Source organism: Panthera leo, chromosome B1, assembly GCF_018350215.1.
Source record: "Panthera leo isolate Ple1 chromosome B1, P.leo_Ple1_pat1.1, whole genome shotgun sequence".
NCBI classification, from domain to species: Eukaryota; Metazoa; Chordata; class Mammalia; order Carnivora; family Felidae; genus Panthera; species Panthera leo.
In genome coordinates this window covers 69,211,004-69,223,336 of record NC_056682.1, presented here as the reverse complement: position 1 = coordinate 69,223,336, position 12,333 = coordinate 69,211,004, and the positions used below count along the sequence as shown (strand labels likewise).

Sequence of the window (12,333 nt, the reverse complement as noted above, 5' to 3'; positions counted from 1 at the left end):
GTATCTACATAATTTGCGCTCCCCTGGCTGTTCATTTTTTAAGACATTCATGTTTACATTCTGTTTAATGCTAATTAAATTAGGTCAGAAAGTTGGTTCTTTTCAGAATATGTAAACTTCATGCATATTTGAATAAGCAGCATTAAATATATTTACAATCACATAAAATATAGTATCTTAACATATGAATAAAAGAAAAATCCACAGGTAAAAATCACTTTTAGAGTGCTCATTTATAAGTTAATAATGTATTGCCAAATAAAAAATCTTTCTGTAATGGAAGGGAGGAGACTTTTCCTTAATTATAATTTTTAAGATACACCCTAAAAAATACCTCCAAGCTGTTACCATTGACACCAGTAATAATTATTAAAGTGGAAAAGTAAGTCAAATCAAAATAGTAGCTATAAAATTTAGCAGAGTCACCCCCAAAATGAAACACCATTAAATAAATTAAACTGACTCCCCATATATCGAACTATAATATGAACTAAATATATTTAGGGAGAAAAATGTGACTTTTGTATTATCACAAGCATTTTAAACAAGCACTCCTATTTGCTTATTGAGTTCCCACTTTTCTTTACAAAAATAATTTCTCTATAATGGAATAGTTTACTGAATACAAAAATAAAATATCTCAGTATAAAAAGTATAACACATCTACTCACTGAACATTTTTCAGTGACACAAGGCAAGCAAAAGCAGTAGATTTGAAGTTTTCCATTGAATTCATAAGAATCCCTTTCTTTCCAAAATATTTGGGCAATACAGAATTTATAGACATACATATATCAAAATTGGTTACACCATTTTTATAATAACTTTGATCCTTACTGATAAACTTCAATATGAAATATATTTTTTTCCCCTGAAAAATTTGATAACAATTCCCATACAATTTCCATACGTGTTTGCTGTGTATCCTAACCCACTTTTCATCTCTACTCAGAACTATCTATGCAATCAAACAGACTAGAGACCCAAAAGAGTCTCAAAGAGTCCTTAGAGTAGTACTTGGTATCACAATGGCAAACCAAAAGAAAAGGGACCTTTTGCTTTTTCAGCTAAAACTCTGAGATACCTGGATGAATATATCTGGGTAAATACCAAAGGAATCAGATTACAAAAATGTTAGGACCCTCATTCAGAAATCACTTATGTCCATTTTAAACTGAGCGTTAACTCAGTAGTAAACATGAAATATTAAAGTAGTGTCAAATTCGCAGATACTATGGCATTTATTCACTACCTCTAGATTTTCATTTAAAAGGAACTCCGCATTTCCAGATTAGAATTTGTTAGCATTTCCTCTGCGTTATAAATGGATGGTTGTACAGAGAGGGCTCCCCTTCGAAGTTACACCAACCCAACTTCATCCCCCGGTTGGAGCCAAGTTGAGTTACTCTATCATGAAGACCTGAGTTCTGATGCTGTCCCTCTGTAGACTCTTTCTCTGAACACTCCTCACTTTAGCAGAGGAAAAGGATGTCTACAGGAAAAAAGATGAAGACTTTTGTTATTCCGTTTCCATGTTAGTTTTTCTATAATCCACAGGGGAAATAGAAATCTCTTCTAATACATTTTGGGTAGTGTAGTAGGTTAGTATCTGCTAAAAAGGTATGTCCACCTCAAACCTCAGAATGTGACCTTATTTGGAAATAATGTCTTTGCAGATGTAATGAAGTAAAGAGTTTCTGGTTTCCCCCAGATTCTGCTGTCTAGGGAAATGGGAGGACAAGAAGACCCTTCTACTCTCCCTCTCTGGTCCAACTGTCTTGTGCAGACTGGGAATAGCAAAGCTCGTTCTTCTGTTATGTTTTTCCAAATTTCAGTGCTCAAATATAGGCCTTTGAAAATCAAATACTAAGAATTTGATTCCTTTTGTTATCTGCAAGCTTCTGTGTCATCCTTTCTCCAAAGCAACAAAAGCGGAAAACTTTAGCTGCCTGCTCTAGGAAAAAGGACAGAGAATGAGAAAACTTCAAGGGAAGAAAAACTTTGTTAATATCCCAAAATATTTTTCTGCACTTACTAATCTATAAGAATTAGATAAACAGTATTTATTTATGAGTGTGATGGTGATGATATGTATTTTTAAATATAATTTTTAAATTTTTAAGTGGGCCTGCATTGAAAACTCTGGAATACCAAATATTCCTTCGTTTCCTAAATACAGTTTTTTATACAATGGTCAGAATGATGGGAAAGGCAGGCAGTTTGATGTAGAACTTAGCTCTTCGCATTTTAGAATATTCCATTAAAGTTAGCGGTCTGCCTTTTTCAAGGTTAAAAACACAAGAGGAAAAGTGACATGGGTCATAAATATGTATTAATACACAACCATGCATTGTCTGTTCAAAAATATGTGGTTTTCTATTTCTTATTCTCAAAAGAGCACTGGAAATACCTAAGGAACTGAAACTTTCACTTTTCTCTACACACAAACCTCATTTTATTTTTTTTTTTAAGTTTTTATTTAAATTCCAGTTAGTTATCATACAGTGTAATATTAGTTTCAGGTGTAGAATTTAGTGATTCAACACATACATACAATACAACACTTACATTCAACACATACATACATACTTACCTTGCATACAGTACCTGGTGCTCATCACAAGTGTTCCTTAATCCCCATCACCTATTTAACCCATCCCCCACTTACCTCCCCTCTGGTAACCATCAGTTTGTTCTCTACATTTAAGAGTCTGTTTCTTGGTTTGCTTCTCTCTCTTGTTTCCCTTTGCTGGACAAACCTCATTTTAACCTCAAGCTTGTTTATCAAACAATGCTTAAACAATGTTTGGGTTAACTTCACAAAGACTTTCATCCCAGAACACTTCCTACTTGATAGGCCACAAAAGGTAGTTTCTTCGGTGGCCTTAATTTTCTTTAAATATGCCCAGGATAATGTCACACTCTTTAATTTCTTCAGAGCTGCCTCCAAAGGTATTAGGAGCCTACAAAGAAGCTAATACTTTCTGTCCAGCAAACTACTATTGTCGTTCAAATTCAAGGAGATCCCACACAGTTAGTTGGATGAATTGTTCTGCCTGGCCAGTCCGCATCCAAAGGTTTATTCTAATGGCCCAGGGCACCTTTACTCTGGGGATCATTCCTTTCTGAGAAAAAGATACTCCCAAGAATGGGTGCTGAGGTGAGTAAATGTCTCAGAATCAGGAATGCTCCACTTTACATAAACCCAAACTTTATAAATCATCTGTTCATTCATTAGTCAATAAACATGCATACTTTGTAACCCATAAGGTTTATGCCTTCATTTTAATAATAAAAAAAATAAAGGAGACCATTTGACACAGCATCATTACATCATCCTTTGTTTTGGCCTCCTCTCTGTCAGAGACACAAGTCCCTTAACCTTGGAGTATTCCAAACCCAAACATCAGGGGTGCCCAGGAATGGCTGTTGAAAATTGATGGGAACTTTTGGGAATCCTGCTCTGAGAACTAGAGGCAGCAGCCTTCCCTGAGGGCTGGCGAGAGGTGCTGCAGTTCTGAGCTCCACCTCCAGAAATGCTGATCTCCTAGGTAGTTTTGGAGCCCAGAAATCTGCATTTTTAACAAACATGGCAGATGAACATACTTGTTAACGTTTTGAAATGATTCACTTCCCAATGCACAGACAATATTATTACCCTGTTTAGAACACCTGGAAAGTGGTTAATTAGTGTAGAGCAGTGGTTTTCAAAGGCATCAGATCAGGCTTGTAAAAACCTAGATTGCTCCTCCCTCCTCCCCCCATCTACAGTTTCTGATTCAATGTCTCTGGAGTAAGACTCAAGAATTTGCTTTTGTTTGAAGTGCCCAAGTGATGCTAATGCTGCTAGTCCTGGATCTACACTTTGAAAACCAAGTGATCTAGACAGACTCTTTCTTGTGCAAATGAGAAAACAAACACTTTCCAAAATGTATGGCATCTTATAACAAGAATTAAACAAAATTAAAAATACCTCTTTTTAAAAAAATTTTTTAACGTTTATCTTATTTATTTTGAAAAAGAAATAGAGCAAGCAGGGGAGAGGCAGAGATAGAGGGAAAGAGAAAATCCCAAGCAGGCTCGGTGCAGTCAGGACAGAGCCCCACAGGGGCTCGAACTCATAAACTATGAGATCATGACCTGAGCTGAAATCAAAAGTCAGACACTTAACCGACTGAGCCACCCAGATGCCCCTAAAGATATTTCTTTAATGCCTGTGTTCTCTTTCATCATATTAGCATGCATTATTAATCCTAAGTGGAGATATAGGATGCAGCATTTCCAAATGTATTTCACCACAGAGCTCTCTCCTCAAGGAGAATCCTGGGAAACTATTTGAGGAAAGCCCAATATAGCACCATAACAAATTAGTGCATTTTAAGAAACTTGGACCTTTCCCATTCCCATCCAGACCTCATCCCTTGAACCACCCCCACCCCTATACCTCTGCCCCAGTGCCAGAAGAATCTGAGAGCATGGGAGGGGCAGGTACATTGTCCAGAATACAAATCATTGTGTAATCCACTTTTCCATAAAACTAAAATTATAACGGGTACCTGGCAGGCTTGGTCGGTGGAGCGCGTGACTCTTAATCTCAGTGTTGTAAATTCAAGCCCTACATTTGGGTGTAGAGATTACTTAAAAATAAAATCTTTAAAAAAACTAAATTATAACAAATACTTGATGCAAGTGAAATGATGTTTTAGTATTTCATATACTTCATATACTTTAGAGGAGCTAGTAAGAGCCATATTTTAAATATATTTAAAGTAGCTTTGTAGTCACTGAAGTATATAAAAAATGCATAGGTTTATAAGATTATTTCCTACTATACTGCCATAAGGAGATAAAATGAATATACAAATAAGTAGAGTATGAAGCAGATTACAGTAAGCATAATAAGAAAGATATAAGCAATTTAAGTAAATTATAAGTAATTATATAAATATATATACATATGTAAATTAAGGACCACTTGCAATCTTATTGGAGTGTTTGAGCTACTCATTATTAACAATCAACAACTTTGCTAAAGAAAAGAAGTATGCCTCTTCTGATGGACAAGATTTTTGTGTGACTAAATTAGCTGTGCTCTACTGCAGTGGGAGAAGGGTTCCAGCTGACTAGGGTCAATTTCATAACGCAGTTCTCCCAAAACTTGTTCTAAGACTCACATGGGACACCAGTGGAAACTATGGATTCCTAGACCCCACACTAACCAAACAAATCAGAATCTACAGTAGAAGATCCTGGAAAACTGTGTTTTTGATAAGTGCTCCAGTTCCCAAATTTTATTGTAGAATAAGAGAGACTGGGTTTTCTCTGAGGTGTCTTTGAGGGTAGAGCCTCATTCATTCATTTATTCATTCACTCACTCAGTTAGCAAATATGTACTGAGCTCATGTGGCATGCACCACCAGATTTTTCTTCATCTGTGTCATTAATTTTTATTTACATTGTTAAATAACAAATATTCAACTGAATAAATTGATCAAATTGGCTTTATGTAAGGACTCATGAATCAAGCAGCATCCAATATAGCAGGTAGAAAGAAGTTCTGTTGAGCTGCAGAAAAGGAAAAGTTTCTAAAGACAGAGGAGAAAAAAAAAAAAAGGAAATAATTAACCAAGAATGCATTGTTTTAGGCAAGGTTGCCCTACTAAGAGAAACAGAGGGGGTTTATCAGTGGATTATCTCCTAGTGCTGACCAGGAAATTTCAAATTGACTGGTTAAAGGTCACATTCCTGGGGAGTTAAGACTACAATTAGGTTAGGTATTAAGTCTTGCTTTGCTGATTTGGGGATTACCACAAGTGACATTATTTGGAGTCTGCTGTCTCCTTTTTAACAATAGTATTATTCCATCAGTTTTTAGCTAGAAAAAATTCTTTTTCAATAAACATTTACATTGTTAATCAACACTATTATTCACTCAGCAATACATAAGGAAATGATACGCCCTAACACAATGGTCTTCTAGTAAAGTGCTCATTATATGACCTTATGATGCACACAAAAAAACCAGACAACCAAACTTTAGTGGGATCATTACCAAAGTATGAAAAACCATTCTGCTCACTGCCCCAAACATCCTTAAGAATGAAGGATTTAAAATATAGAAACACATATTCCAAAAGCTGTTTTCTTAAAAATGCTAACTTTCCAACTTTGCAATTTTGGCTATAATTCCTATGTTCTATATTCCTGCCTTCTGGTGGGGGGAGGTAATGAGTGGGAAGAAGCAAATGCTTTGGGAAGGCAGAAAGAAAGGTAAAAACTAATTCCTAAAAAGCTTGTGTGTTTGAAGATGTTGCTGTTTAAAAAGAGATTGTCCCAAAAAAGATATGCTCTATCTAAGGAAGTATGAGCAGGTTGTCTTGCTTCTTTCTGCATTCTAAAATACCCACATCTATACTAATGTCACATCTCTTTCCTTTTTTTTTTTTGACTCTGTGTGTGTGTGTGTGTGTGTGTGTGTGTGTGTGTGTGTGTGTGAGTGAGTATGTTGTGTTGAGGTACAATAAGGTAGAAAAGGAGAAAAAAGGAGTAGGATTAAGAAAATGAAAAGAGAAGCAGCATAAATAACTACACATGTCAATTTGTTGGACTAAATCATTGCAACCAAGGCCACAGAGTGAACCTCTTAAAATAGAGAGCAATGGTGAGGGACAAAGTATTAGCACAGGGTGCCGAGCCCATGATTTTAAGCACTGAACTATCAGTTAATGGTAAAAAATGTGGCAAATTGAAATAGTTCAGTTGTAAAAATTCAGTTCCATACAGGGCCTGCTAAAGAACCAGAGTGAAAGAAAATCAACATCTACTGGCACTCACCCCATCCCTGATCTCATAAATTTCCCAGCAGCAGTGAAACACTAACCATAGAAACAGCCCTGTGTTTCTGGAATGCTGTCACCTCACCTCATTTCCATTGCTGTTTTTTGAGGTCTGGGCGGATGTGTCAGGAACATGAACATGAACATGAACGTGGGGCAGGGGGTGTCCTCCTCCTCCTCCTACAAAGCCAACAAGGCGCTGGCAGCCTGAAAGGAGAAATTCTTCAGACCTTTGCAAACCACTTCTGCCTTTGCTCTCTAGATACACAACAAGCTTGTTTATAAAAATAATCAGTGCCTCAACATATCCAGAGCCAAATTACTTATCTTACATGTCTTATTTATAACATGTAAATGTATAAAAAATCATAGCATAAATCTATAAAAAAATTTATTTTTTAAATTAATGTTTTAGTAATACTTTAATGATTTACAATGTTTTCATTGATTCCATAAGTAGCAATAGTGATGAGCTTAAATTCCAGTTAATAACTACTTCTGGTTGTTATTTAAATGAATTTTTGGGGATGCCTGGGTGGCTCAGTTGGTTAAGCATCTGACTCCAGCTCAGGTCACCATCTCATGGTTAGTAAGTTCGAGCCCCACATTGGGCTCTGTGCTGTAAGCTCAGAGCCTGGAGGCTGCTTCGGATTCTGTGTCTCCCTCTCTCTCTGCCCTACCCCTTCTCACACTCTGTCTCTCAAAAATAAGTAAATGTTAAAAAAAATTAATAAATGAATTTTTGTATAATTCACACAATTCTAAGAGCCTCAATAATGGAAATGAAATAGACAACAGAAAAATAAGCAATAAATAGTATTGGTTAAATATTTAAAGCCAATGTCACACAAAAGCTGAAATTCTGTAGGTAGACTATGTATTGATAAATCATCTATTTGGCCTAGGAAAGAAAAATTTTTAATTATTTTATTATTTTAACTCTTTAGTAAATTTTGATAATCTGTTTCACTTAAACATCTTAGAAGCAGTTTTTCCATCTGTAAATGAAGTGACAATAGTGACCCAATAGAATTATGAGGATAAAATAAAGTACCTAGTACAATGTAGTATGTATTTGCTAAACACAAGTTCTCTCAGAGCTAAGTGCTAATATTCAATTTCTCTGTTAAAATGGGAGAATTAAAATCTCTCACAGAATCCTCCTTCCTTATATCTAAAGATATGAACCAAGTTTTTTAAAGTAAAACCTTGCCAAAAAGTCAACAAACACAGCCAAACCAGGAAAGGGGGAAAGCCAATGCCGTAAACCAAAACCGGGCAGCCAAGGAAACAAATAGGTAATTCTGAGCCCAGAAGAATAGATCATTTTGTAAGGCTCTTAAACCTATCCCTAGAACCCATACTGGAGATGCAGGAAAATGTTGGAAAATGTCATCATTTCTGTATTGAGACCGCAAAATTAAACTACACCAAAGCTCATAGTTTCAGAAAAAATTCACTGCTTTGTTCTCACTCATGAGATTCCACCTGGGCTCCCAAAATGCTATAAATGTCCAACCACACTTAAACCATATTTTAATCCAATAATTCAAAAGGTCTCTGTATCTATCAGTGTTTAATGGAAAAACCAGAACCCATTCTAGGTATGTTAAACAGAATTTAGATACAAAATTCCCGGTAAGGCTGGAAGAGTGGGCGTCAGCAAGGCTCCCATTAGTGCCATTGAATCCAAGAACACATCAACATAGCTGCAATCCAAAGACTGAGACAGTGACTACCCCAATCACTGCTGATCCTGCTGTCCCTACCACTAACACAACTGCCTCTTCACACCCACAGAGCTGGTAATACTCGAATTGTCATGCTGCTGGCATAAGTGCCTCTTAACACAGTGTCTCTGTTTTAGACATAGCAGCAGGAAAATGATCTCTGCCTTTCTTCTATCAACCAAAATATGTGTGAGTACACATGATCCTGGCTGTAAAGAAGATGTGAAATGTTATGAGCTTTGCAGTCTCTACTTTCCAGGAACACACCAATGAAGGGGGAGTTGAACAGAGGTTGAGCAAGCCAATCTACAGTATCCACCATAGGTCCATTTCAGCTCTACAATACATGGGCCATGTCCCTCATAATCCACCCCTTTGGTGACTCAGTGCCCATAAGTGTTTGCCTCTTGACTTTATTTAGTCTAAGGCAACAATGAGTCTTGATTCCTGTCAACAATCTGGCAAACTACTGCTTGAGCCAGCACACTGAATCCAGAAACCTGTATTAATTAGCTGTGCTCAAAGTTATAGTCCCTCCTCCTAGTATAGTATACTTGGAAATTGTTCCCAAACAATTCCCTTGAGTTTCTGCTTATTTAAAATAGCAAAATCTTTTGGTATGTAGATCTTCTTTTTCTGAGTCCAACTTGTGCTTGGCTTCTTGGGTGTGTTAGGATCTGACTCTAGTTATAATAGTCTGGGAAGCAGAAAAGAATACTCAAAATGTGGGGCCTGAAGAGACCTCAAAAGTTATTTACCTCAAGTAAAGCAACTAGCACGTCTCCAACAGACTACAACCAACCTTATGGGACAGGGAAGGGAGAGGTTTTTGCTGACAGGAAAGGTTCCATGGGATGGGGATTCAAAGTATTTAAATTCAACTCAACGTACTCAAATGTCCCATTATAATTTGCAGGGCTTCTCTCCTTCCAAATCAGAGTCTTAATGTTCACTTAAAAGAGATAGCAAAACATGAATTCAGCTTATGCTGTAACCTTTGTAATCCACTGGATCAGAGTCTATCAGATTTGAGGTTACATCAATCCTGAGATCACAAGAGATAAAAGATTATCTTAGAGTGATCATGGAAGCTCAGTAGTTCTGTGAACTTTTTCATACTGATAAGATTGAACCTAAACCCTGGGCTTATCATTTTCTAGCTTTAATCTCCCCAGGACGTCTCCATAGCTATCTTATTCCACAACTCTAGAAATTTCTCATTTTCATTCTAATGATTTACCATAGCAACTACTGTGCCAGAGTGTAGCCTTCTAAGAGGCACATCATAAGGAAGCCATAAGTGATCATTGAAGTCACTTCTTTGTCACAGTGTGACATAAACTTTGAGAGTCCCATTTTCTAATAGTAACAGTATTGCCATTATCTTCAACACCAACCAGTTCAAATCATCAATCTAATGTTTCCATCCTTGAGAGCATTATCTGCAATCCCTTCTAGAAGGAAGAAACAGAAACCACTCTTGTTTGGGGGGGGGGGGGGGTTGGGCTTAAGAAAAAGCAGATTTCATGCTAGGAAGAAGGTGTTTATAGAATCACTGTTAAGGCTATAGAAGCAAGAATCAGGAGTGGAGAACAAATCACCATAATTGCAAGCCCAAGATCAAGAAGTACTAGTGACATTCTGTCACTGTCACTAGTACTGCTAATAATCTCTTTACTTGTGAAACTGAACCCTGAGACTGGTTGCAGTAGCTGCCCCAACTCCCACTATATACCCACAAGACCGGTATCTATAAACTTCCGATCTCACATGCGTGCATTCAAATGGAAGAACTTATCTGTAACAAGAACCCTAGTTGCTAAAGGTATGGAAAACATAGATTTGAGCTACCAACTTCTAAAGAACAAGAAAGCATTCTAAACCCAGTATAGAACAAAGGAAGAACAAACTGCACAAAATCTACCACAGACTCAATAGCTTGTAGTCTCTATTTGGCTGTATAACCTCAGTCTTTCCAATTTCCTCCCATTCTTCCTGTTTCTCTAAGATACCATCCTCATGGTGTCAGAGGCTGGGGAGGCACCTTGAACTGATACCTGGGTATTCAGTGGATGGTATTTTCTGTTTCTAGGATGTTGTTCCTGGCCACCTAGTTACTGGTACCCATCTGGGGTCTCATGCTGAAGAGTGTGGTTGGTAAACTTGAGGGCCATCACTTATCTCCCTCTGAACTGAGATCTCATTATATTATTTTGCTACTTCTATTTTGAAATCTTCTGTAATAGACAAGTTTTAAAACTAAAGAGGCATGCTAAAGGAAGAATATTTTAAACACAATGTTTAAATAAACTTGTATTTGATTTTTCACTTTTAGTGGGATTTCTAAAAGCAAGACTAATTTTACAAGTATAAATAGCATTTATGCTAGACTTAATACTAATTTATAAAAACAGAAAAATTTTGGGGTGGCTGGGTGGCTCAGTCAGTTAAGCCTCCGACTCTTGGCTTCAGCTCAAGTCATGATCTCATGGTTTGTGAGTTTCGACCCTGCATCAGGCTCCATGCTGACAGTGCAGAGCCTGCCTGGGATTCTCTGTCTCCCTCTCTCTCTGCCCCTCTTCTGCTCTGTCTCTCAAAATAAATAAACTTTAAAAAAATTTTTAAAAAAACAAGAAACTTTTATAGGTTTTGTCATCTTCTCATATGTTTATGCATCCTTAAAGAGTCTTGGCAACATTCTGAAAAAATTTTAAAACCTCTGGAAAGAATCTCTGGAAGGATTGTACCATCTGCAAAGATGTCCAGAGAAGTTGCTCCTACACCCCCATGCAAAGTCCATTCTATCACATAATTGGCTTCCTTGTCTCTTATGTTTAGTATTAACTAAAAGGTCATAAGGAATTTTTTACGGTAAAATTATTTCTTTGGTTTTCTCCCCAAGGAAGGACTTTTATAATTTTTATGTTTTTTAATTTTGTTTATTGTTTATTTATTTTTGAGAGATAGAGACAGAACATGAGCAGGGAAGGGGAAGAGAGAGAGGGAGGCACAGAATCTGAAGCAGGCTCCAGGCTCTGAACTGTCAGCACAGAGCACGACACGGGGCTCTGAACTCATGAACCATGAGATCATGACCTGGGCCAAAGTCAGACGCTTTACCAACTGAGCCACCCAGGCGCCCCAATTTTTATGGTTTTTTAAATGATACAAGAGCTTAATATAAAAATCAGAAAATATAAATGAGAAAATATGTAAGCACTCAGAAGATAATTCCTGTTAAAACCATCCATGACACCATGGTGCCCTTTAAAAGAGAGAACGAACGAACGAACGAACGAACGAACGAACAAAAGAAAGAAAGAAAGAGAAAGAAAGAAAAAAGTAAGCAACGTGATCATGCTGGTCAGGTTCTTTTTTTCTTTAACAGTCATGATCATCTATCCATGTTAATACATCTCCAATATCAGTTTAAATGATAGAAGAGAAAATCATAATTAATATGCTAGGAACAGTATGCTGTGTTTCAGTACTTAAGAAAGCACTGTTTCTTAAAATGTGGTTCAAACACTACTTGCCAAAGAATCACCCACAGTGCCCATAGTGGAGATGTGGGGACCCATCGCAGACATGTGAAATCAGGACCTCTAGGTGGGGGCCCAGAAATTCCCATTTCTTAACAAGCTCCCAGATGATGCTTGTCTCTCTTGTGACAATCACCTGTTTATTTTAAAGAGAGGACCTATTTTTCCCAACACACCAGAGTATTTCTGTTTTCTTGAATTTTTTGCTTTCTGATTTTTATTTTA

The 12,333-nt window shown here is 37.0% G+C and overlaps 2 protein-coding genes across 6 annotated transcripts in view; one reads left to right on the top strand and one right to left on the bottom strand.

Annotated features, from left to right (window-relative positions):
• The window catches only part of CB1H4orf46 (chromosome B1 C4orf46 homolog), an 87,360-nt gene that overhangs the window by 8,857 nt on the left and 66,170 nt on the right, over window positions 1–12,333 (bottom strand). For 2 of the 3 annotated variants that reach the window (XM_042935183.1, XM_042935182.1), the window contains 2 exons: window positions 6,922–7,043; window positions 1,223–1,492 (listed from right to left, as the gene is read on the bottom strand). In XM_042935183.1, coding sequence (XP_042791117.1) covers window positions 1,403–1,492; window positions 6,922–7,043 — 212 coding nt within the window. In that variant the 3' untranslated portion in view covers window positions 1,223–1,402. Of the gene's footprint in view, window positions 1–1,222; window positions 1,493–6,921; window positions 7,044–12,333 lie in introns of those variants that run through there. The other variant, XR_006201657.1, reaches the window with a different exon arrangement.
• The window catches only part of RXFP1 (relaxin family peptide receptor 1), a 131,871-nt gene that overhangs the window by 65,938 nt on the left and 53,600 nt on the right, over window positions 1–12,333 (top strand). The window lies entirely within an intron of this gene.